Raw genomic sequence first — 22272 nt, forward strand, 5'->3', positions numbered from 1 at the left:
AATGTGTACAGTCTCACTCTGTCCATTGTGTTCAGCATGGTAATGTGGCCCTGTGTACAGTCACACTCTACCCACTGTGTTCAGTGTAGTAATATAGCCCTGTTTACAGTCACACTCTGTCCACTTTGTTCAAAATGGTAATGTAGCCCTGTGTACAGTCACACTCTATCCATTGTGTTCAGCACAATAGTGTAGCCCTGTGTACAGTCTTACTCTGTTCATTGTGTTCAGCACAGTAATGTAGTCCTGTGCAGTCACACTGTCCATTGGGTTCAGCATAGTAACATAGCTCTGTGTCAGTCACGCAATGTCCATTGTGTTTGGCACAGTAATATAGCCCTGTGTACAGTCACATTCTATCCATTGTGTTCAGAATAGTAATATAGCCCTGTGTACAGTCACACACTGTCCATTGTGTTCAGCACAGTAATATTGCCCTGTATATTCACACACTGCCCACAGTATTCTGTACAGTAATAGCGCCCTATCTACAGTTACTCTGTTCACTATATTCAGCATGGTAAATTGCCCAGTGTACAGCCACACTCTGTCAATTGTGTTCAGCACAGTAAAATAGCCCTGTGTACAGTCATTCTCCATCTGCTGTGTTTGACTCAGTAATGTAGCCCCGTGTGCAGTCACACACTGTCTGCTGCGTTCAGCACTGTAATACAGCCTCGTGTACAGTCACACTCTGTCTGCTGTGTTCAGCACTGTAATATAGCCCCGTGTACAGTCACACTCTGTCTGCTGTGTTCAGCACTGTAATATAGCCCCGTGTACAGTCACGCTCTGTCTGCTGCGTTCAGCACTGTAATACAGCCCCGTGTACAGTCACACACTGTCTGCTGCGTTCAGCACTGTAATACAGCCCCGTGTACAGTCACACACTGTCTGCTGCGTTCAGCACTGTAATACAGCCCCGTGTACAGTCACACTCTGTCTGCTGCGTTCAGCACTGTAATACAGCCTCGTGTACAGTCACACTCTGTCTGCTGCGTTCAGCACTGTAATATAGCCCCGTGTACAGTCACACTCTGTCTGCTGCGTTCAGCACTGTAATATAGCCCCGTGTACAGTCACACTCTGTCTGCTGCATTCAGCACTGTAATACAGCCCCGTGTGCAGTCACACACTGTCTGCTGCGTTCAGCACTGTAATACAGCCCCGTGTACAGTCACACTCTGTCTGCTGCGTTCAGCACTGTAATATAGCCCCGTGTACAGTCACACTCTGTCTGCTGCGTTCAGCACTGTAATACAGCCCCATATACAGTCACACTCTGTCTACTGTGTTCAGCACTGTAATATATAGCCCCGTGTACAGTCACACTCTGTCTGCTGCGTTCAGCACTGTAATATAGCCCAATGTGCAGTCACAGTCTGTCTGCTGCGTTCAGCACTGTAATATAGCCCAATGTGCAGTCACACTCTGTCTGCTGTGTTCAGCACTGTAATATAGCCCCGTGTACAGTCACACTCTGTCTGCTGCGTTCAGCACTGTAATATAGCCCCGTGTACAGTCACACTCTGTCTGCTGCGTTCAGCACTGTAATATAGCCCCGTGTACAGTCACACTCTGTCTGCTGTGTTCAGCACTGTGATATAGCCCCGTGTACAGTCACACTCTGCTGTGTTCAGCACTGTAATATAGCCCAATGTGCAGTCACACTCTGTCTGCTGTGTTCAGCACTGTAATATAGCCCCGTGTACAGTCACACTCTGTCTGCTGTGTTCAGCACTGTAATATAGCCCCGTGTACAGTCACACTCTGTCTGCTGTGTTCAGCACTGTAAGATTGCCCTGTGTACAGTTATTTCGTCAAGCTTTTAACATCCAAGGCCTTTTCAAACCATAATTTTAATAAGCCTGTTGTGACGGGTGGAAAAGGGAAAGTAAGCTGAGCCAGAAATCAGTGAGGAGGGGTCAACATATTCTTCAAAGTCTTGTTCTGGGATTCACATCCAGCTCAGCAATGGGCATAGCAATGGCTTTGATACCGGATTAATCGTCAATAGTCCAGAGAGATCTGTTCAAATCCCACCACAGGCAGTTCAGTGGAATTTAAATTCAGTTAATGAAATAAATCTGAAATTAAGAGAAAAAAAAAGCCAGTATCAGAAACAGTGACTGTGCATTTACAGAAAGAAATGAACAACAAGAACTTTTCACCGATAATGACCTTTCATGGAGCAGATTTTGAGTGGTTCTGTGTTCTCCCCATGACCACTCAAGCAAGGACTGAAGAAAGGGTAAAGTTTCTCAGTGAAGATGTCGATGAAGGTGTGGAGGTGGAACATGTTGTCTGCATTGTAAAATGACACCTGCCCCTCCTCGTAGTTCAGGTAGACCCCGATCTTCCGGGGCTTGATGTCCACGGTCAGGAGGGTACGTGGAAATGTGCCAGCTTTATACTCACTCCTCCTCAGCCACACGATCCAGTAACCAGCCTCTGGCATGGCCGTGATATCTCCTTTCCTGTTGATGGATTCTGTCACCACTCCAAGATCCCACTCAGCGCTGTTTCCCACCTCAACCTCCCAGTAGTGTTTGCCTGAGTTGAATCCCTCCGACGCCAGTACACACACACAGGGATAAAACCTCTCGGGTGTCTCAGGGAGAGACTGTCCCCTATCCCCGTATCTTACGCTGGTCAGATCATCGGATAGGATGAGCCAGGAATGTGCAGTATTGGGATCCAAAGTCAAACAGGTTGGAGCTGGAAGACAGAGAGACAAAAACAGAATGACATTTGAATTATCTAATCACAGAACAGCTATTACCTATTAACACAATTCCATCAGTCACTGATAGTTTAAAAAACGTTCCCCCAGAGAGGTCTAGGGGTCTGGAATGCACTGGGAGAGTACTGGAGGAGAGAAAGCTCACAACGTTTCAAAAATACTTGGATGAGCACTTGAAACATCATAATATTCAAGGCTATAGGCCAAGAGTCGGAAAATGGGTGCAGATTTAGGGTAGATTTCTCTTGGTGTTGAGTCAATAGACCAAGGGCCTCTTCTGTACTGTACAATAAATCTGTGAGAAAAAGACTTTGAACTAAATCTCTCGCCGATCACCAAGACTTGAAATTATCCCAGAAAGGAACGGTAAGTAACTTCACAGACTGGGAATTCTGTAAGGAAAGCAGGGATGTCTTTCAGGAGCAAGTGTGTCTTGCTGCAGTTTTACAGAGTCTTGGTGAGACCACACTTGGAATATGTGCAGTTTTGGTTTCCTTATCTGAGGAAGATTGTTCTGGTAATGGAGGGAGAACAGTGAAGGTTTACCAATTTCTTGGGATGGCAGGATTGACATTGGAAAAGAGGTTAACTCAGTTACGAATATATTCACTGGAGTTCAGAAAAACTAAACCTATTAAATTCTAACGGGCCCAGACAATAGTAGGTCAGTGAAGAAAGCAGGGGAATCCAGTATCAGCACTCATTGGTTACAGAGTAAACCATTTAGGATTGAGATGAGGAGAAACATCTTCACCCAGAGAAGGGTGAGCCTGTGGAATTTGCTACTGCAGAAAGAAGGTGAGGCCAAATTATTGTATGATGTCCAGTAGGAAATGTGTCTGCTAATGACTGCACCAAGGTCAGACAGCTGGATCTCACAGAATATGAGCTCCCTGACTGGGGTTGTTAACCTGGTCCAATCAGGGAGCCCTGGCTGACAGATATAAACAGGAGGGTCAGGTATCCTGTTCACTCTGAGAGCTGGTTCTGAGGGACTTGGATCAGTGTCAAGGGCTGTCCATGTGTAAACAAAGAGTGACTTGGTGAGTGGATACCAGCGTCTTTGGAGTTACTTTAAGTACACGAGGATCAAAGGTTATGGGGGAGAAGCAGGACCAGGCTGTTGAGTTGGATGATCAGCCATGATCATACTGAATGACGGAACAGGCTCATAGGGCCGAATGGCCTACTCCTGCTCCTATTTTCTACTTCTCCATGTTTCTCAGAAATGCAGCACAGAATGTTATTGATTTGGGAAGGTTTTATTTTGATTAACGACGAAACATTTTCATTGTTTGGGAGTCACCAATAGGAGAGGAAACACTGATTAAAGACTGAGATAACCTTTATAACCAAGCTGTAGAGATAGGGATTTTATCATTTGTCCTACTGTCTTTCATGGGAAATACAAATGGGGAGGAAGGGTGAAAAACTGGTTGCTGACACATTAAAAGCCTATTCCAGATATTTTTAATAATACTGTTTACATTTGAACCTAGGCTTCCTGGTTCAGAGACAGGACACTACCACTGAAACCATAAGAGCTCTGGAATCATATCGAATCCATCGTCTATTATGCACCCCACCTGATACTTAGTTCCACTACCTCCAACAGAATTAAGTTTCAGGCACGTGGCAGAATATGACGACCAATATGTTTTTGCTCTTCCTTAACATCCAATTTCATTCACAAAGGAAAGTAATATTGAACATAACACAAGCTCCTAATGACACAAGCTCCCACCTGACTGAGCATTAACTGATTTCTCCCATGAGTTTTTTGGAGGAGTTAGTGTTTATTAATTTTCTCCACCCAGGTCGACACTGGAGAAAGGCCCAGCTCACACTTCGAGAACAGAGGGCAACGTTACTATCATTTTGAGGACAGAACAAGTAAACATTGAGTAAATGTTATCATCTCGACTGATGCAAGCACCGAACTGTTAATGCATCTATGTAACTAGAAGGAGCAACAAATTGATGTTTACATTGGGACTGAATGGGCTAAAAGTGTTTCATGGACACTTGCTTTGGTTACAGCTGCATCTCAAGCACATTTCGTTCTCCGAGCCAACAATGTTTATTTATAATCGGTTTTAATGGTTATTGAGTTTGGGAGAACAAGCCGTTATTGAAGAGCTGCAATACTGGCGCTCTGTGTATCTGCTACAATGAAGGCAAAAAGAAAATTTCCTTTCTATTCAACATGAACTATTACATAACCTTGAGGCTTAGAAAAACACAGAGCACCAATGTCATTCCATTATCATCAAAACAAGACAGAGATTTGCAACATGTGGACTCATGGCTTGTTACAGAATTGACTGATTCTCAGTTATAGTCATACAGCACAGAAACAGACCCTTTGGTCCAACCAGCCCATGCCCACCATAATCTCAAACTAAACCAGACCCACCTGCTTGCACTTGGCCCATTTCCCTCCAAACATTTCTTATTCATATACTTATCTAAATGTCTTTTAAACGTTATAACTGGACCCGCATCCATCACTTCCTCTGGAAGTTCATTCCACATACAAACCACCCTGTCCAAATAAAACTGCCCCAATGCCTTCTTTAAATTTTTCTCCTCTAACCTTAAAAGTATGCCCTCCACTCTTGAAATCCCCTGCCCTAAGAAAAAGACACTGCTATTCACCTTTATCTATATCCCTCATTATTTTATAAACCTCTATCAGGTCACTTCTCAACATTCTATGCTCCACTGAAACAAGTCCCAGCCTATCTAGCCTCTCGTTATAACTCAAACTCTCCATTTGCAGTAATATCTCAGTAAATCTCTTCTGAACCCTCTCCAGCTGAATAACATCCTTCCTGTCACTTGGGAGACCAGAATTGGACACAGTACTCCAGAAGTGGCCTCACCAAAATCCTGTACAATCTCAACATAATGTCCCCATCCCTATACTTAAAGGACAGTGACAGGGTTAGAGTTAGGGTTAGGGCAGTGATGGCAAGCATGTTAAATATCTTCTTAACCACCCTACCTATATGTGATGCAAATTTAAATGAATTATGTACTCTGTTCTACAACACAAAGTTGCTGTGTCCAGCAGTTCCTATAATGAGTGGAGGTAGGGAGACAGTTTAAAAGAAATCTATTGAACATATCTAAGGAAGTTGTTCAACATTAAAGAGGCAATGATATCTGATCTCTGCATAGCAATGTGTATAACATAATAATAGTTCATGTTTGAAGTCTTTTTCCTTCTCAAACTCAAGAAGATCTCCTTACCTGGGTAGATAGCGCTGATCATTTCTCTCCAAACTGTGTACTGTAATGGTCCTTTGAACAGTCCCAGTGGCTGATTTCCACTGATTAATATATGGTGACTGTCTTCACTAACAATAGAAACGTATTAATCTGCATTACAGAGTGACTTTAAAGACTATTAGTTTTATTTTTGCTAGATATTTAAAGTTTCTGTGAGGAATTTCCCATACCTCTTTTGTCCCCAAGCTTCTTCCTAAATATAAAACAGAAGAGGTGTCTGAGCTGGGTATTGTACAGTACTCATGAAACGTTAGGACAGAATGGAATAGAGACAGCAGGAACTAGAATCCCAAAATAGCTGAGAGCAATTACGTCATTAAATTTGATGACACAAATACTTCCCATGTACAGCTTATATCGGAATCAGGAATTTTGTCTCCCAACAGGCTGTGGATCCAAATTAGATATTTCAAGATGAGTTGACAAAATGTTATTGTGTGAGAGTACCAGGCAGCATTGAGCTATGTTGAGTAAACAGAGTGAAGATACTAATTAACCGTGTTTGAAGTGAATGGCACAGCGGATATGAGGCTCAGTGGCCTTATCCTATTCCAAGGCACAAAGAAAACCTCACTGAGGAAGTGACACTGTTCTTAGAACTTCTGTTGACACAAGAACCCACTTTTGTAGCCTCTTTATTTTAGCCTGAATAACATCCTTCCAGGGTCGAACTTGACAGTGTGGGCTCACACAAGGACAATCATTTCTGGGTCTCTGACATGACGCATAAGATACTGGCACATAAATGTCTTAGTTTCAGCTCCAGCAACTACCTCAACACTGCCATTTCTTCATCTGGTCGGTGCACTGTATAGACATAACTTTGCAATAGTTATTAAACTTTTATTCATTCATGGGATGACGGTGTTGCTGGCTAGGCCAGCATTTATTGCCCAGAGGGCAGTTAAGAGTCAACCACATTGCTGTGGGTCTGGTGTCACATTTAGCTCAAACCAGGTAAGGATGGCAGTTTCCTTCCCGAAAGGACATTAGTGGACCAGATGGGTTTTTCCAACAATCAGTGATGGATTCATGGTCATTATTAGACTCTTCATTCCAGATTTTTTTAAACTGAATTCAAATTCCACTTATCTGCTGTAGTAGAATTCAAACCCGGGTCCTCAGAATATGACCAGTTCTCTGGATTAACATTCCAGCAATAATATCAATTAGGTCATCCCTTTTCCACTAAGGGAGCAATCTTAACCTTGCCTACCAATCAGACAGTAGTGCGCAAGGCCTGTTTCCCATTCTACTTAGTGAACTCTAAATGATGCGATGTTGGGCAGGATGTAAAACCAGTCTGCTATCTATTCTGCTCTGTTACATAAAAACATTCAGGCCTTCAAGGTGACCCCACTGTTTCGAAAATCGCAGCTAGTGCATTTCCAGTCTTAGTTCCACTCTCCTGGCCATGCTCTTCAATTGGGAAATTAGCTTCAACACTATTCACAATCTCAGCGAGGTTCAGGTGGGTGACATTACAATCACAGAGTTATTTGGGTGACACGGTGGCTCAGTGGTTAGCACTGCTGCCTCACAGCGCCAGGGACCCAGGTTCGATTGCAGCCTCGGGCAACTGTCTGTGTGGTGTTTGCACCTTCTCCCCGTGTCTGTGTGGATTACTTCCGGGTGCACTAGTTTCCTCCCACAATCCAAAAATGTGCAGGTCAGGTGAATTAGCCATGCTAAATTGCCCATAGTGTTCAGGGGTGTGTAGGTTAGGTGCATTAGTCAGGAGTAAATATAGGGGAGGGAATGGGTCTGGGTGGGTTACTCTTCAGAGAGTCATTGTGGACGTGTTGGGCTGAACGGCCTGTTTCCACATTGTATGGATTCTATGGAAAAATACAAAGCCACTGAGGGCTCTTGTGGCACAAAACTGGTATCTATAACCCTGAACAGGGAGAGCACAAGTCCCACATGTTCCTGAGATGTGTTCCTGCCAACATCCTAAGACAGACTGATGACATAATGTGCTTGGCACAGAACGTTATGGCTATAACTGTGGCTGTCATGGAGATGTTTAGAGAGAATTGTATTTATTAACAATTGATGAATGATGTTTGAGAGGGCAGGTAAACTCAAAATCCATTGGAGGAATTTTTTCACACATTTTGTTTTGGCAACTTGATATTTTTCTCCTGAATCATATTCACATAGAATGAGACCATTCAGCCCACTGTCTGAATGAGCTTCTCACTCAGTACCATCCCTCTGCCTTCTCCCCGTAACCCTGCGCATTCTTCCTTTGCAGCCTCAGTCCCTTTTGACTGCCTGACCTGAAGCTGCCGTCTCCACCACACTCTCAGGCAGTGTACTCAATAAACAAAGATCATGTTTCTCTGTGCTACACAAACAAAATCACAAAGTTTCCAAATTTCATTGAGCATTTTGAAGCTGTTAGGATTTTAAACCTTACAGATACTTCCCCACTCCCTACGACACCCCCCCCCACCCCCCCCCCCCCCTCCCCCCCCGGTACCTCCAAACCTTACAGATACTTCCCCACTCCCTACGACCCCCTCCCCCCGGTACCTCCAAGAAGTGGACTGATGCTCGCTGGTCCATTTTCGTGTGCAATCGCGACAGTTTCCGCTGAACAGAATCTAAATGACTTTTTATCTCTTGAAGGTTCTTTTCCATCATTCCTGAAAGGTTGTCTTCGTGGTCCTTCAGCTCTCGAATCAAACTCTCTTCTCTCCTGTTCAGGAACTGGTGCATTTTAGCGAATTCGGAAGAGATAAGGTTCTGCAGGCTGGCTGATTTCTCCTGTAGGAACAGAGCAACACAACAAAGCAGGTCGAGTGTAGTGCTGGGACAGCAGGTTATGGAGTTGGGGGACAGATAGAGAGTGCAAGGACAAGTGAACTTACTCCAATTTCCGAAATGCCCTGTTTCTCTTTCAACTTTGCTTCTAGGATGATGATCTTCTGTCTCAGATTGTCCAGGGATGTTTTCAGTCTTTCCTAGGGTCATAGAGGCATAGAATCACAAAGCACATCAACACACCATCAAATCCGCACCAACCTATTCACAATAATTCCATCTTCCAGGCCTGTAGCCTTAAATGTTACGACATTTATATTGCACACCAAGCCGTTTTTAAAGATTGTGAGGATTTTCACTAAAACTAGTCTCCTAGGCCCCACCATTCTCTGGGTGAAAATATTTTTCCTCAAGTTCTCTTTAAATCTCCCACTTTTCACCTTAAAACTTGGCCATTTGCTACTGAACCATCTTCTAAGAGGAGCAGCTGCTTTCTATCCACCCTGTCTATGCTTCACATAACCTTCTACACTTCAATCAGATCCCTGCTCAGCCTCCTCTCAAAAAAAGGTGAAAACAGCCTTTTTTCGTGAATTGTTTATTTGTATGGGGTGGAGATTGGAGGGGAGATTCAGGCTGATAACATAGGCAGGGCTGCAGGGATGAAAGATTATTGTGGGGGGAGAGTTGGAAGAAGTGTAGCGTTAAGGTTAAAATCAGATCAGTCATGATCTTGCTGAATAGCGGATTAGTCTCAAAGGCCCAAGCAGCTAATTCATGCTCCTGGTTCAATTTACTAGCAATTCTCAGTGGTCAGAGTAACATCCACTTTCACTTGTGGACTGGAGTTCTGGATAGGGCTGGGCAAAGGGGGAAGAGAGCCATGAGTTTTGTCCCATCCTGTCCACCCCAGTCCACTGGGAATCTCTCTCCCGTGCATCACCCAACGCTGGCAAAGTGACAGAGGGAGTTACAAGGTTTACCACCACTCGGACATCATGATACACCTTTGGAGCAGGTGGGATTTGAACCCAGGCCTTCTGGTCCAGAGTTGCGAACACTACTACTGTGCCACAAGTGATAACCTACCCACCGGGAACAGGTGCGATGGACAACACCTTCAAGTCTGAGGGGTGGGAGCTGTATTTGGAGCTATTGGCCCAGGGGCAGGAGGGCAATCTGAATGCACCAATTAAAGTTAACACGGGCAATGCTGAATGGCATTCCTAATGAAGGGCGAATGCCCGAAATGCTGACTCTCCTGCTCCTCAGATGCTGCCTGACCAGCTGTGCTTTTCCAGCACCACACTCTCGAATGCTGAATGGCCCTCTCCCTCAGAAAGGCATTCTCAATTCGGTGAGAAATCTGCCGAGTTCGACTCGCTCTGACTGTGCTGAGAACCCAGTTTTTTACTTGCCCTTTACCTTGTATTTGATGACAGCTTCATGGATGAGCATGAAGTCATGGAACTTGTGGCTGTGACCCCCTCTGCCATCCAGGCACATCACACAGATCAGCTGGCGGTCAGTCTCACAGAACAGTTTCAGTTCCTCCCGGTGCTCACTGCAATAGAGGCCGAAGCCAGGCTCTCCCCCCGGAGCCTCTGCCCAAGGAGCGCGCTCTCGAGCCGGCTTCAGGTTCCTCAGCCTGTCGGCCAGGTTAGCTAGGGCTCTGTTGAGTTTGAGGTGACTGCCCCGGGACAGGGTCAGACACTCCGGACAGCAGCCTCCCCCTTCTACCTTCTCCCACTCGCTCTGGATGCAGCCCCGGCAGAAGTTGTGGCCGCACTCCAGGATGACTGGCTGCTGGAACAGCTCCCGGCACAGGCCACACCGCAAGTATTTGCTCAGGCTCTCTGCCTGCTCTTTCGATGCCATCTCCCAGCTTCAGGGTTTCCCTGCCCCCACTGAGCACCTCTGCTGAGTGAGCACCCCCAGTTCCCGCCTCTCTAACTCCCTCTCCCTCACTTCTCCTCTCTATCCCCCTCTTCCCCACCTCTCCTCTTCTCTATCCCCTTTCCCTCTTCCCCACCTCTTCTCTGTCCCTCTCTCTCTCCCACCTCTCCTCTCTCTCCCTAAACCTCTCCTCCTCTCTATCCCCTCGCCCCTCACTCCTTCACCTCTGCTCTTCTCTATCCCTCTCTCCCTCTTCCCCACATCTCCTCTCTATCCCCCTCTCCCTCTTCCCCACCTCTCCTCCTCGCTATCCCCTTTCTCCCTCCTCCCCGCCTCTCTTCCTCTCAATACCCCTTTCCCTTTCTGCACAACCTCTCCTCTATTCCCCCTCTCCCTCTTCCCTACCTCTCCTCCTCAAGGTTTTAGCCCCTCACTTCCTCTCTATTCTCCCCTCCCACTTCCCCACCTCTCAACTGTGTCTCCTCTCTGCCTTTCGCAGTTGATGTTGCTGTATTGTGCGTCAGCACCTACTGTCTCAAACAACACGAGTAAATTGGCAACAATGTTGCCAATTCTGGTTGGACATATTTCTTCCTGCTTCTCATGGTCCCTCCCCCAAAACTCCTCCTATCGGTCACAGTATTCCCTGTGGAGGTCACAAAGCATTGGAATACAGCTCAATCAACACTCAAGAAGCTTGACACCATTCAGGAGAGAGCTGCCCACGGGATTGGCACTGCACCCAAACGCATCCACTCCCTTCATCCCAACGCTGAGCCACAGAATGTACCATCTACAAGTTGCACTGTAGAAATTCACCAGGCTCTTTAGACAGCACCTTCCAAACCCAAGTCTACTGTTCAGATGGTAGAATATCATCACATCGGTATTCCAGACTCCTGTGTTAGGATCAGGGCTTGATGTTCTGGGCAGAAAGTGAAAAGTAGAATTTAGTAATGGCTGTTGATTGCTGCAGAAACCCATCTAATTCATTAATTTGCTTTAGAGGTGGACAACTGCTGTCCTTACCTGGTCTATATATGTCTCCATTCCCAATGCTGGCCTAGCCAGTGACACCCACATCCCATAAATGAATAAAATAAGAATTGTGAGCTCCAGAATTTGGACACCTTGTGACACAATATCTAGTGTCACTGTGTTACTGCTCCTGACCCTTGCCTGGACCTGATCTTTGAGGAAGGGTGCGTTTGTAATGTGGCCAGCAGATTAATTATCAGAGGGTGATATGATGATCACAAATAACTGGAAAGGTGTTCCTCAACTGAAATCCATTTTCTGTCTCATTCATAAAAATTCTTTACCCTGGCAGCTCAAGAGGAAAATCATGAGGGCAAAAAGAGGACATGAGATAGCTTTGGCAAATAGAATTAAGGACAATCCAAAGGGTTTTTACAAATACATTAAGGACAAAAGGGTAACTAGGGAGAGAATAGGGCCCCTTAAAGATCAGCAAAGCGGTCTTTGTGCGGAGCAGCAGAAAATGGGGGAGATACTAAACAAGTATTTACTGTGGAAAAGGATATGGGAGATATAGACCGTAGGGAAATAGATGGTGACATCTTGCAAAATGTCCATATTACAGAGGAGGAGGTTCTGGGTGTCTTGAAATGCATAAAAGTGGATAAATCCCCTAGACCTGATCAGGTGTACTCTAGAACTCTGTTGGAAGCAAGAGAAGTGATTGCTGGGCCTCTTGCTGAGATACTTGTATCATCGATAGTCACAGGTGAGGTGCCGGAAGACTGAAGGTTGGCTAACGTGGTGCCAATGTTTAAGAAGGGTGGTAAAGACAAGCCAGGGAACTAAAGACCGGTGAGTTTGACCTCAGTGGTGGGTAAGTTGTCGGAGGGAATCCTGAGGGACAGGATGTACATATATTTGGAAAGGCAAGGACTCATTAGGGATAGTCAACCTGTCTTTGTGTGTGGGAAATCATGTCTCACAAACTTGATTAAGTTTTTTGAAGAAATAACAAAGAGGATTGATGAGGGCAGAGAGGTAGATGTGACCTATATGGACTTCAGTAAGGTGTTCGACAAGATTCCCCATGGGAGACTGGTTAGCAAGGTCAGATCTCACGGAATACAGGGAGAACTAGCCATTTGGATACAGAACTGGGTCAAAGGTAGAAGACAGAGGGTGGAGGGTTGTTTTTCAGACTGGAGGCCTGTGACCAGTGGAGTGCCACAAGGATTGGTGCTGGGTCCACTACTTCTCATCATTTATATAAATGTATTGGATGTGAGCATAAGAGGTACAGTTAGTAAGTTTGCAGGTGACACCAAAATTGACAGCGAAGAGAGTTACCTCAGATTATAACAGGATCTTGACCAGATGGGCCAATGGGCTGAGAAGTGGCAGATGGAGTTTAATTCCAATAAATGTCAGTTGCTGCATTTTGGGAAAGCAAATCTTAGCAGGACTTATACACTTAATGGTAATGTCCTAGGGAGTGTTGCTGAACAAAGAGACCTTGGAGTGCAGGTTCATAGCTCCTTGAAAGTAGAGTCGTAGGTAGATAGGATAGTGAAGAACACGTTTGGTATGTTTTCCTTCACTGGTCAGGGTATTGAGTACAGGAGTTGGGAGGATATGTTGCGGCTGTACAGGACATCGGTTAGGCCACTGTTGTAATATTGCGTGCAATTCTGGTCTCCTTCCTATCGGAAAGATGTTGTGAAACTTGAAAGGGTTCAGAAAAGATTTACAAGAATGTTGCCAGAGTTGGAGGATCTGAGCTACAGGGAGAGGCTGAGCAGGCTGTGGCTGTTTTCTCTGGAGTGTCGGAGGCTGAGGGGTGACCTTGTAGAGGTTTATAAAATCATGAGGGGCATGGATAGGGTAAATAGACAAAGTCTTTCCCCTGGGGTTGGGGTGTCCAGAACGAGAGAGCATAGGATTAGGTGAGAGGGGAAATATATAAAAGAGACCTAAGGGGCAACATGTTCACACAGAGGATAGTGCTTGTGTGGAATGACCTGCCAGAGGAAGTGGTGGAGGCTGGTACAATTGCAACATTTAAGAGGCATTTGGATGGGTATATGAATAGGAAGGGTTTGGAGGGATATTGACCAGGTGCTGGCAGGTGGGACTAGATTGGGTTGGGATATCTGGTCAGCATGGACGGGTTGGACCGAAGGGTCTGTTTCCGTGTTGTACATCTCTATGACTCTATAAACATTGGACTAAATAAAGGAACAATAACAGATTCCTCAATGGTCTGGTTCAATAATATATCTGGCAGGTATATATTTACAGTGAGATTATAGGACTCTTTTATATTAAAACTATGTAAATCATTGCTTCATGCAAATTTGACCTCGATTTATCTGTCAAAGATGCTGTGATTTTCTAATTTTGTTTGAACTATGAACATCAATACATCAATACAAACTGAACACGGATGTTTATCCAGGTCACTTCAAGGTTTGGAAGGCTCTGCTACATTGGGACTGTTTTGTTGTAACTTCGAATTGTTATTTTGTTTATTGGCTACTACTATGGGGATTGAAAACATCCTGGAAGATTCCAGAGTGTTCGTTTTGAAGTTCTACAGAGGCATCGAACAACTGATAGTGATTGGGAAGCTGGTTTAATATCTGATCCCAGTTTACATTTTCATTGACTGTAACAGGATGGAACAGCAACTTGGAAGATATGTAAGGTGCCTCAGAACCCCAGTGAACACTGCAGCGAAACTGCCAAATCTACCGTCTGTCACTGTCTTATCTCCCCAACATCTACAGTACCCCCACACCAGCCTGTACCAGACTTGGGGGTGAGAAATTTGGCAGGTGATGGGTCCAAGTGTCAAGAATCCAGGCTGAAACTTCAGTGCAGTACTGAAGGAGTGCTGCATGTTGCATTCATGGTTTTTACATAGTTGCTGACCATTACTCAGAAGTTACTTGCATTGCAGCTTTTTATCTTGTGCTCATCAACCCTAAAATCCAAATTCAGATAGGCAACAACAAATTAAACCGGGTGAGGAGATGTTACCGAGTGGTTGAATTTGGTTTGGATGAAACCACTCACTGCTCATTTGTATGCAACGCTTTGTCTTTTTTTAACTTGACCCAGTGTTTTTGGCAAATGCAACATGAAATTTAAAAAAAACAAGAGTTTTCCTTTACTTCTTGTTTCCCCTTCTCTGGCTGAAAAACTCTTAACTTGTCCATCTTCTTTTCTCCAGTCCTGGTGAGAGGTCTGAAACATTATGCTGCTCCAGATTGGCTGTATGCTTCCAGCACCTTCTGTTTTTATTTCTGATTTCCACTGTTCACACTTTGTCGTTTCTAATTTAGTGCCAGCATTGAAATTAGACTCCCACAACATCATTAAAAGGCAGCACCACAGATATAGAGTCTACATTAGGCAGGAATGTAAGAATCATTATAATTCTGTCATGGAGAATTGAATAAATGTAGTGAGATTGCACCAGTATTTTTTACAATCGTGCTGTTTTTCTAAGACATTATTAGTAACTAAAGGAAATACAAAATTATCTATGAATAATCAACTCACCAACAGCACCAGGGGCACATGCACATTGAGGTAATTGATTGAGTGGAAATGTAAGCATTCATGATTTAAAGAATTGGTCACCAATTTGAGAATGTGGAAGAAAGTTGGGGACTACAGACAGCTATCAATGGAATGGTCAGGTGGGAGAACAAGGAATAAACAGAATATTGGATAATGCATTACAGGAGTGTAGTAAAGCTGAGACATGCACAATAAATGGCAACACTGGAGTGAAATGTAAAGGAACAGAGGGACTGAGAATGCATATCCAAAAGATATGGAGGTGTCAGATCACTGGAGGTACCAGGACAGGTAGATAAAGTGGTTAAAAAGGAATATGGGTTACTTTCCTACTTTAGTTTCAACAGATGCTTTCATTAGCTGAGAAACAAAATATAAAGAGTAGGGAAATTGTGCTACAACTGGGGATAGGTCATAGCTAAAGGACAATATAGAGTTCTGATCACTGCATTGCAGGATTAGAGACAACCCAGAGGTCACTTACTTAGAATATTTCTACAAATGAAGTATTTTAGCAATGAGGAAAGTTTGGATGGGTCAAGGTTATGTTCTCTGGAAGAGACAAGAGAGAAGGGAAATTTCCATTTGCTGTTTATAAAGTTGCAAGGCCTAAATAGAATGGATATTTGCTGTTTTTTTCTAAGAATCCCGGCGAGAATACATTCACAGTCATTAGTAGGGGGTCAGTGGGACTGAAAAAATCTTTTGTTGTAGAGCTCAGTGCTGAGGGGGTGGAAGAGGCAAAAACCTCATTGTATTTAGAAATAACAGCTCTTTTATGTTATTACATCCAGGTGAGAGGGAATGGCTCCTCTCTTTTACTCACTGGAATGCAGCAGGGCTTTGATTTTAAAAATACTGCATTTGCCAATTCATAGAAACAGAAAAAAAAAATTGGAACAGTAGTAGGCCATTCGGCCCTTTGAGCCTGCTCCACCATTCAATATGATCACGTCTGATCATCCAACTCAGTCCCCTGTTCCTGCTTTCTCCCCATCATCTATGATTCCTCAGTCCCTACATCTACCTCTGAACTCAATACATCTGATTTCTAATAAATTGTCTAGAACTTTGCTTTGTCAAGGGGAGGTCATGCCTGACAAAACTGGTAGAATTCTTTGTGGATGTAACTGGCACGTTAGACAAAGGAGAGCCAGTGAATGTGATCTATTTGGATTTCCAGAAGGCCTTTGACGTGGTGCCGCATAGGAACCTGCTAAGTAAGATAAGAGACCATGGTATTAGGGGCAAAGTACTGGCATGGATAGAGGACTGGCTGACTGGCAGAAGGCAGAGAGTAGGGATAAAGGGGTCTTTTTCAGGATAGCAGCCAGTGTCTAGTGGAGTTTTGCAGGGTAACATGTTGGGACCACAGCTATTTACGTTATATGTTAACAATCTAGATGAAGGGACAGAGGACATTGTTTTTAAGTTTGCAGGTGGAAGGACAGATAGTGTGGAGGAAGCAGGGAGGCTATGTTCTATGTTCTATGTTCTAAAAGGACTTGGACATGCTTAGCAAGTGGACAAAGAAAGGGCAGATAGAATACCATGTGCAGAAATGTGAGTCCTAATTTAGGATTCCCTTAAGGTTAACATGCAGGTTCAGTTGGCAGTTTGGAAGGCAAATGCAACATTATCACTCATTTCAAGAGGGCTAGAAAACAAAAGCTGAGATGTACTGTATAGGCTGTCTAAGGTTCTGGTCAGACTGCATTTGAAATATTGAGGGCAGTTTTGTGTCCTGTATCTATGAAAGGATGTGCTGGCATTGAAGGGGGTCCAGATGAGGTTGATAAGAATGCTGTAAGAAATGAAGGACTCTTCATATGAGGAGCGTTTAAGGACTCTGAGTCTGTCCTCGATGGGGTGTAGAAGGATATTGGGGGATCTGATTAAAACTTACAGGATACTGAGTGGTCTGGATGGAGTGGACATGGAGAAGAAATTTCCACTTGTAGGAGAGATTTGGACCTAGGGTTACAGCCTCAGGGTGAGGTGACAACCCTTTAGAATTGAGATGAGGAGGAATGTCTTCAGCCAGATGGTGGTGAATCTGTAGCATTAGTTGCCATAGCAGTCTGTTGATACCAAGTCATTGAATGTCTTTAAGACAAAGATAGATAGGTTCTTAATTATAGAGTCATTAGGTCACACAGCTTTCAGTCCAATTTGTCCATGCTGACTATGTTTCCAACTTAGTCCTACCTGCCTGCATTTGGCCCATATCCCTCCGACCCTTTCCTATACGTGGGCTTACCCAAATATTTTTTAAACGTTGTAACTGTACCTGCATCCATTACTTCCTCTGACAGTTCAGTCCACACATGAACTACTCTCTATGTAAAAAAGGTGCCCCTCATGTCCTTTTAATATCTTTCTCCTCTCACCTTAAAAATATACCCCCTAGTTTTGAAATCCCTTACCTTATGAAAATACACTTACTATTCACCTTATCCATGCACCTCATGATTTTATAAACCTTGATAAGTCACTCCTCAACCTCCTATGCTCCAGTGAAAAAAAGGTCCTCACCTACCCAGTCTATTTTAATAATTCAAATCCTCCATTCCTGGCAACACACTGGTGAAAGCTTTCTGAATCCTCTACAATTTAACAACATCTTTCCTATAACAGTGCGACCAGAAATGAACCCAGTATTCCAGAAGATGCCTCACCAACATCCTGTACATGACGTCCCAACTCCTATACTCAAAGGTCTGAACATTGAAGGCAAGTGTCTTCATGCCTTCTTAACCACTCTGTCATCCTGTGATGCAAATTTAAAAGAATTATATACCTGAACCTCTTGATCTCTCTGTTCTACGATACTATCCAAGGCCCAACCATTAATTGTATAAATCCCGTTTTTGTTTGTTTTACCAAAATGCAATACCTCGCATTTATCCAAATGAAATTCCATCTGCCTCTCCTCAGCCACTGATCCAATTGATCAAGATTCCTTTGTAATCTTAGATGACCTTCTTCACTGTCCGCTATACCACCAGTTTTGATGTCATCTACAAACTTACTAACCATGCCTCATATCGCCATTCTCATCCAAATCATTTGTAAAATTGACAAACAACAATGAACATAGTACCAATCCTTGGGAAACGCTGCTGGTCACAGGCCTCCAGTCTGAAAAATAACCCTTCACCCCCACCCTCTGTCTCCTTCCATTAAGCCAATTGGCAAGCTCACCCTGAATCCCATGCAATCCAACTTTACTAATTAATCTACTGCATCAAAAGATTCACTAAAGTCCAAGTAAATAACATTGACCTTTCTGCCTCATCAGCAAGGCAATCAAGGTTAACAGGGAGAAGGCATGAGAATGGGGTTGAGAAACATACCAGCAATGATTGAATGGTGGAACAGATATGATGGGCTGAATGGCCTAATACTGTTCTTATATATGATCAAAATGGCAGAATTTTTTCAAGTTAAAAAGTAATGTGTTTATTATATTAAGCTAAAATATACACATGTAAACATATTAAAAATATAGAACTACATTTTGCTGGCATGGTGGCTCAGTGGGTAGCACTGCTGCCTCACAGCTCCAGGGACCCGAATTCAATTCCACCCTCAGGCAACTGTCTGTGTGGAGTTTGCACATTCTCCCCATGTCTGTGTGTGTCCTCTGGGTGCTCCAGTTTCCTCTCACAGTCGAAAGATGTGCAGGTTAGGGTGGATTGGCCATGCTACATTGGTCATAGTGTCCAGGGAAGTATAGATCAGGTTGAATGGCCTTGGCAAATGAAGGGTTACAGGAATGGGATGCTATTCAGAGGGTCGATAGGGACTCGATGGGTTGAAAGGCTTGCTTCTACACTATAGGCTTTCTATGATCTTCATCCTATTTTCAACACACACATGAGATGGAGAAGTATGAGTTGACGGTCTGTAAGTAAATTGCAATGGAGATTGAAGTCTTTTATCAGCTCTTTGTTTGCTTGGAGCATTGTAGACACAGTCAAAGTCAGCTGACGGAGTGCTGTCTTAGGTGACATTAGAGGGAGAGAGAGAGAGCAGGAACCTCTCTTACATCTGCTGCTGGGATCTCTAACAATACCTAACCTTGGACAACACACACAGATGGTGCCTGGTCACACCATTTCTCCCGAAATGCCAACAGAAATTTGACTATCAATTGTAAATTCCAAAAGGTGGTTTTGATTCTCTCCCATTTGCAAAGAAATCTTTTTAAAAAATCACATTCCAAAGTTACCCCGGGGTCTGCCAGAGATGAACCCTTGGAGAAGAATAGGTCAAGAGGAAATTTGATCGAGATCTTCAAAATCACAAGGAGTCAGATGAAATATTTTGGAAGGAACTGTTGCACTGGTGGAAGTGATTGGGAAACAGAGGACACTGACTCTCGGTGGTTGGCAAGAGTGAGACAAATGTTATCGCACACACCTACTGTCTGTCTGGCAATGCCTTGGCACTGATGGAAGCTGATTCAACCAAGGCTTCCATCACCAAAACAGGAACGATCTCCAGGACTAGGAGCTAATGGCAAAAGTGTACCAATCGGTGAATTCCTCTTGCAGTGACTGAGCACAGACATGATGGGCTGAGTGTCCTCCTTTTGTAATCATTCTGTAATTCTCTGGTCAGCTGCATTAATAACTAAGCATGTATTGAATTAAGAAGATACAAATTAGACGCCTGAGTTTTGAAGAAATTTATAGGCTGTGATAAATATGTCAATGTCAGCAAATACCTTCAGCTCCATTTCACAATGACTTGGGTGAACTCTGGTACATGCCCTGTTAACACATGAGCTTAGACAGAGTAACTGCTGATAGTAGAGGGAGCTCCTACACCTCTGCTACACATTTCACTTTGTTCATTCTGCAGCCTAGGCACTATCTGACCAAGTTCAGATGTCGACAAACTTTTGTAATCTTTCATTGGACCTTCAACGTTCGACTATTCACTGCTCTGACTTGTTTGTGTCAGTAAATTGAACATTTTATTAAAAGTTCCAAAGTGCAGCTTTATTTTTGGAATAGCACTTTAGTTTGTGAACAATACTGAGCTTGCACATGGGACTGGAACGATAAATTAGTTAGCAGGTCAGTTGAAAGCTCAATATTCAGAATGATATTTGTGCAGCTAATGACCCCATCCCATTAACTATTAACTGAGGTGATCACTCATACAGCCAGTGACATTGATTCCAATGTATGCTGATCTGAAAAGAGACAAATAATTTTGCTGTATCAGCTGAGGGGTTAGGGTATGTGGCCATTTGGCCCAGCAAGCATATTCTGTCAATCTCTAGGATCACAGTTGAGCTGTTTCTCAGTCCCATTACCTGCATTTGCTGCATATTTATTATTGCCCATTGCAACAATCGATGTTACTCTTGAACATTTCAATTAACTCCCCAGTGATCACTGCCTTCTGGGTCAATCGAATGCTGTAATTCCACCACTCTCTGTACTGTTTCCTAATTTACTCTTATAACATGTGTGCTAAGGTGTTTCATAACAATGTTACTAAACACAATTTAACACCCACGGATTGGACAAAGAGATCTTCTTACAGGAGACTGAAGTCAGGTTTCTTTCCTCACTTGTGAGATGCTGACATCACTGGTGAGGCCAGCATTTATTGCCCATCCCTAATTGCCCCTTGAAAAGGTGGCGGTGAGCTGTATTCTTGAGCTACTGGAGGCTTGGATTGTAGGGGCTGCAGGGGTTTGGAGGAGGTTTAAGGGTTTTGACAGTGAAGGATCAGTGATACATTTCCAGGTCAGGATGGTGAGGGGCTCAGAAGGGAACTTGCAGGGATTGATGTTTCCAGGTATCTGCTGCCTTTGTCCTTCTGGATGGTGGAAGTGTAGGTTTATAAGGTGCTGTTTAAGGAGCCTTGATTAATTAATACATTTTGCAGATAGTACCCATTGCTGCTACTGAATGTCAGTGGTGGAAGGAGTGGATGCTTGTGGACGTGATGCCAATCAAACGGGGGCTGCTTTGTCCTGGATAGTGCCAAGCTTCTTGAGTGTTGTTGGAGCTGCACCCATCCAGACTAGTGAAGAGCATTTTGTCACACTCCTGACTTGTGCCTTGTAGAATGTGGGCAGGCTTTGGGAAATTGGAGATGAGTTACTCATTGCATTACTCTGATCTGCTATTGTTGTCACAATGGTTATACGTCTTATTTCTGGTCAATGGTAACCTCCAGGATGTTGATAGTGGGGGATTCGGCCACGGTAACACCATTGAATGTTTAGGTACTCCAAAGAAATGAGAGGCGCTGGTGGGAGCGATAGTGGCAGAGAGGTCATGTCATTGAGCAAGAGGCCCAGTTTCATGCTGTGGGAACAGGGGTTTGAGGGTTGAGCTATTCGGGCATGGAACAATGTGTACTGAGTCTAGATTAGAGTGATGCTGGAAAAGCACAGCAGGTCAGGCAGCATCCGAGGAGCAGGAAAATCGAAGTTTCGAGCAAAAGCCCTTCATCAGGAATACAGGCAGGCTGCCTGCAGAGTTTCCTCATTCCCCCTTCCCCCACCTTATCCCAGCTCCAAACTTCCAGCTCAGCACCGTCCTCATGACCTGCCCTACCTGCCTATCTTCCTTTCCACCTATCCACTCCACCCTCCTCTCTGACCTATCACCTTCATCTCCACCCCCATTCACCCATTGCACTCTTTGCTTCCTTCCCCCACCCTCCTCTCTGACCTACCACCTCCATCCCCATGCCATTCACCTCTTGTACTCTGTGCTACTTTCTCCCCAGCCCCACTCCCCTCTTATTTATCTCTCCACTCTGCAGGCGCCCTGCCTCTATTCCTGATGAAGGGCTTTTGCCCGAAACGTCGATTTTCCTGCTCCTCGGATGCTGCCTGACCTGCTGTGCTTTTTCAGCACCACTCTAATCTCGACTCTGGTTTCCAGCATCTGCAGTCCATGTTTTTACCTAATGTGTACTGAGTGGCTCGTGAGTCACAACCTCAGAGTATACAGTTCTGAAGAGGCCCT

At 44.2% G+C, this 22272-nt stretch overlaps 1 protein-coding gene across 1 annotated transcript; it reads right to left on the bottom strand.

The window, feature by feature from the left end:
• Positions 1-1873: 1873 nt before the first annotated feature.
• LOC140455094 (nuclear factor 7, ovary-like) lies at positions 1874-10684 on the bottom strand. The gene is made up of 7 exons (XM_072549757.1): positions 10232-10684; positions 8914-9006; positions 8576-8809; positions 6208-6230; positions 5999-6105; positions 2182-2718; positions 1874-2087 (listed from the first exon to the last, which is right to left on the bottom strand). Exons 1-7 carry the CDS (start codon positions 10682-10684, stop codon positions 2074-2076), a joined length of 1461 nt encoding a protein of 486 aa, XP_072405858.1. The 3' UTR covers positions 1874-2073.
• Between the last annotated feature and the right edge of the window lie 11588 nt (positions 10685-22272).

The sequence above is a fragment of the Chiloscyllium punctatum genome, chromosome 30 (assembly GCF_047496795.1).
Source record: "Chiloscyllium punctatum isolate Juve2018m chromosome 30, sChiPun1.3, whole genome shotgun sequence".
In the NCBI taxonomy this organism is placed as follows: Eukaryota; Metazoa; Chordata; class Chondrichthyes; order Orectolobiformes; family Hemiscylliidae; genus Chiloscyllium; species Chiloscyllium punctatum.

What these genes read in the sequence shown, in the direction of transcription:
- LOC140455094 (XM_072549757.1), bottom strand. Translation starts at nt 10,684, where the DNA reads ATGGCATCGAAAGAGCAGGCAGAGAGCCTGAGCAAATACTTGCGGTGT. An exon ending in AGGGCATTTCGGAAATTGGA is followed by an intron (nt 8,810 to 8,913) that starts GTAAGTTCACTT and finishes CTGTTCCTACAG; the next exon opens with GAGAAATCAGCCAGCCTGCA. An exon ending in CATCAGTCCACTTCTTGGAG is followed by an intron (nt 6,231 to 8,575) that starts GTACCGGGGGGA and finishes TTTTATATTTAG; the next exon opens with GAAGAAGCTTGGGGACAAAA.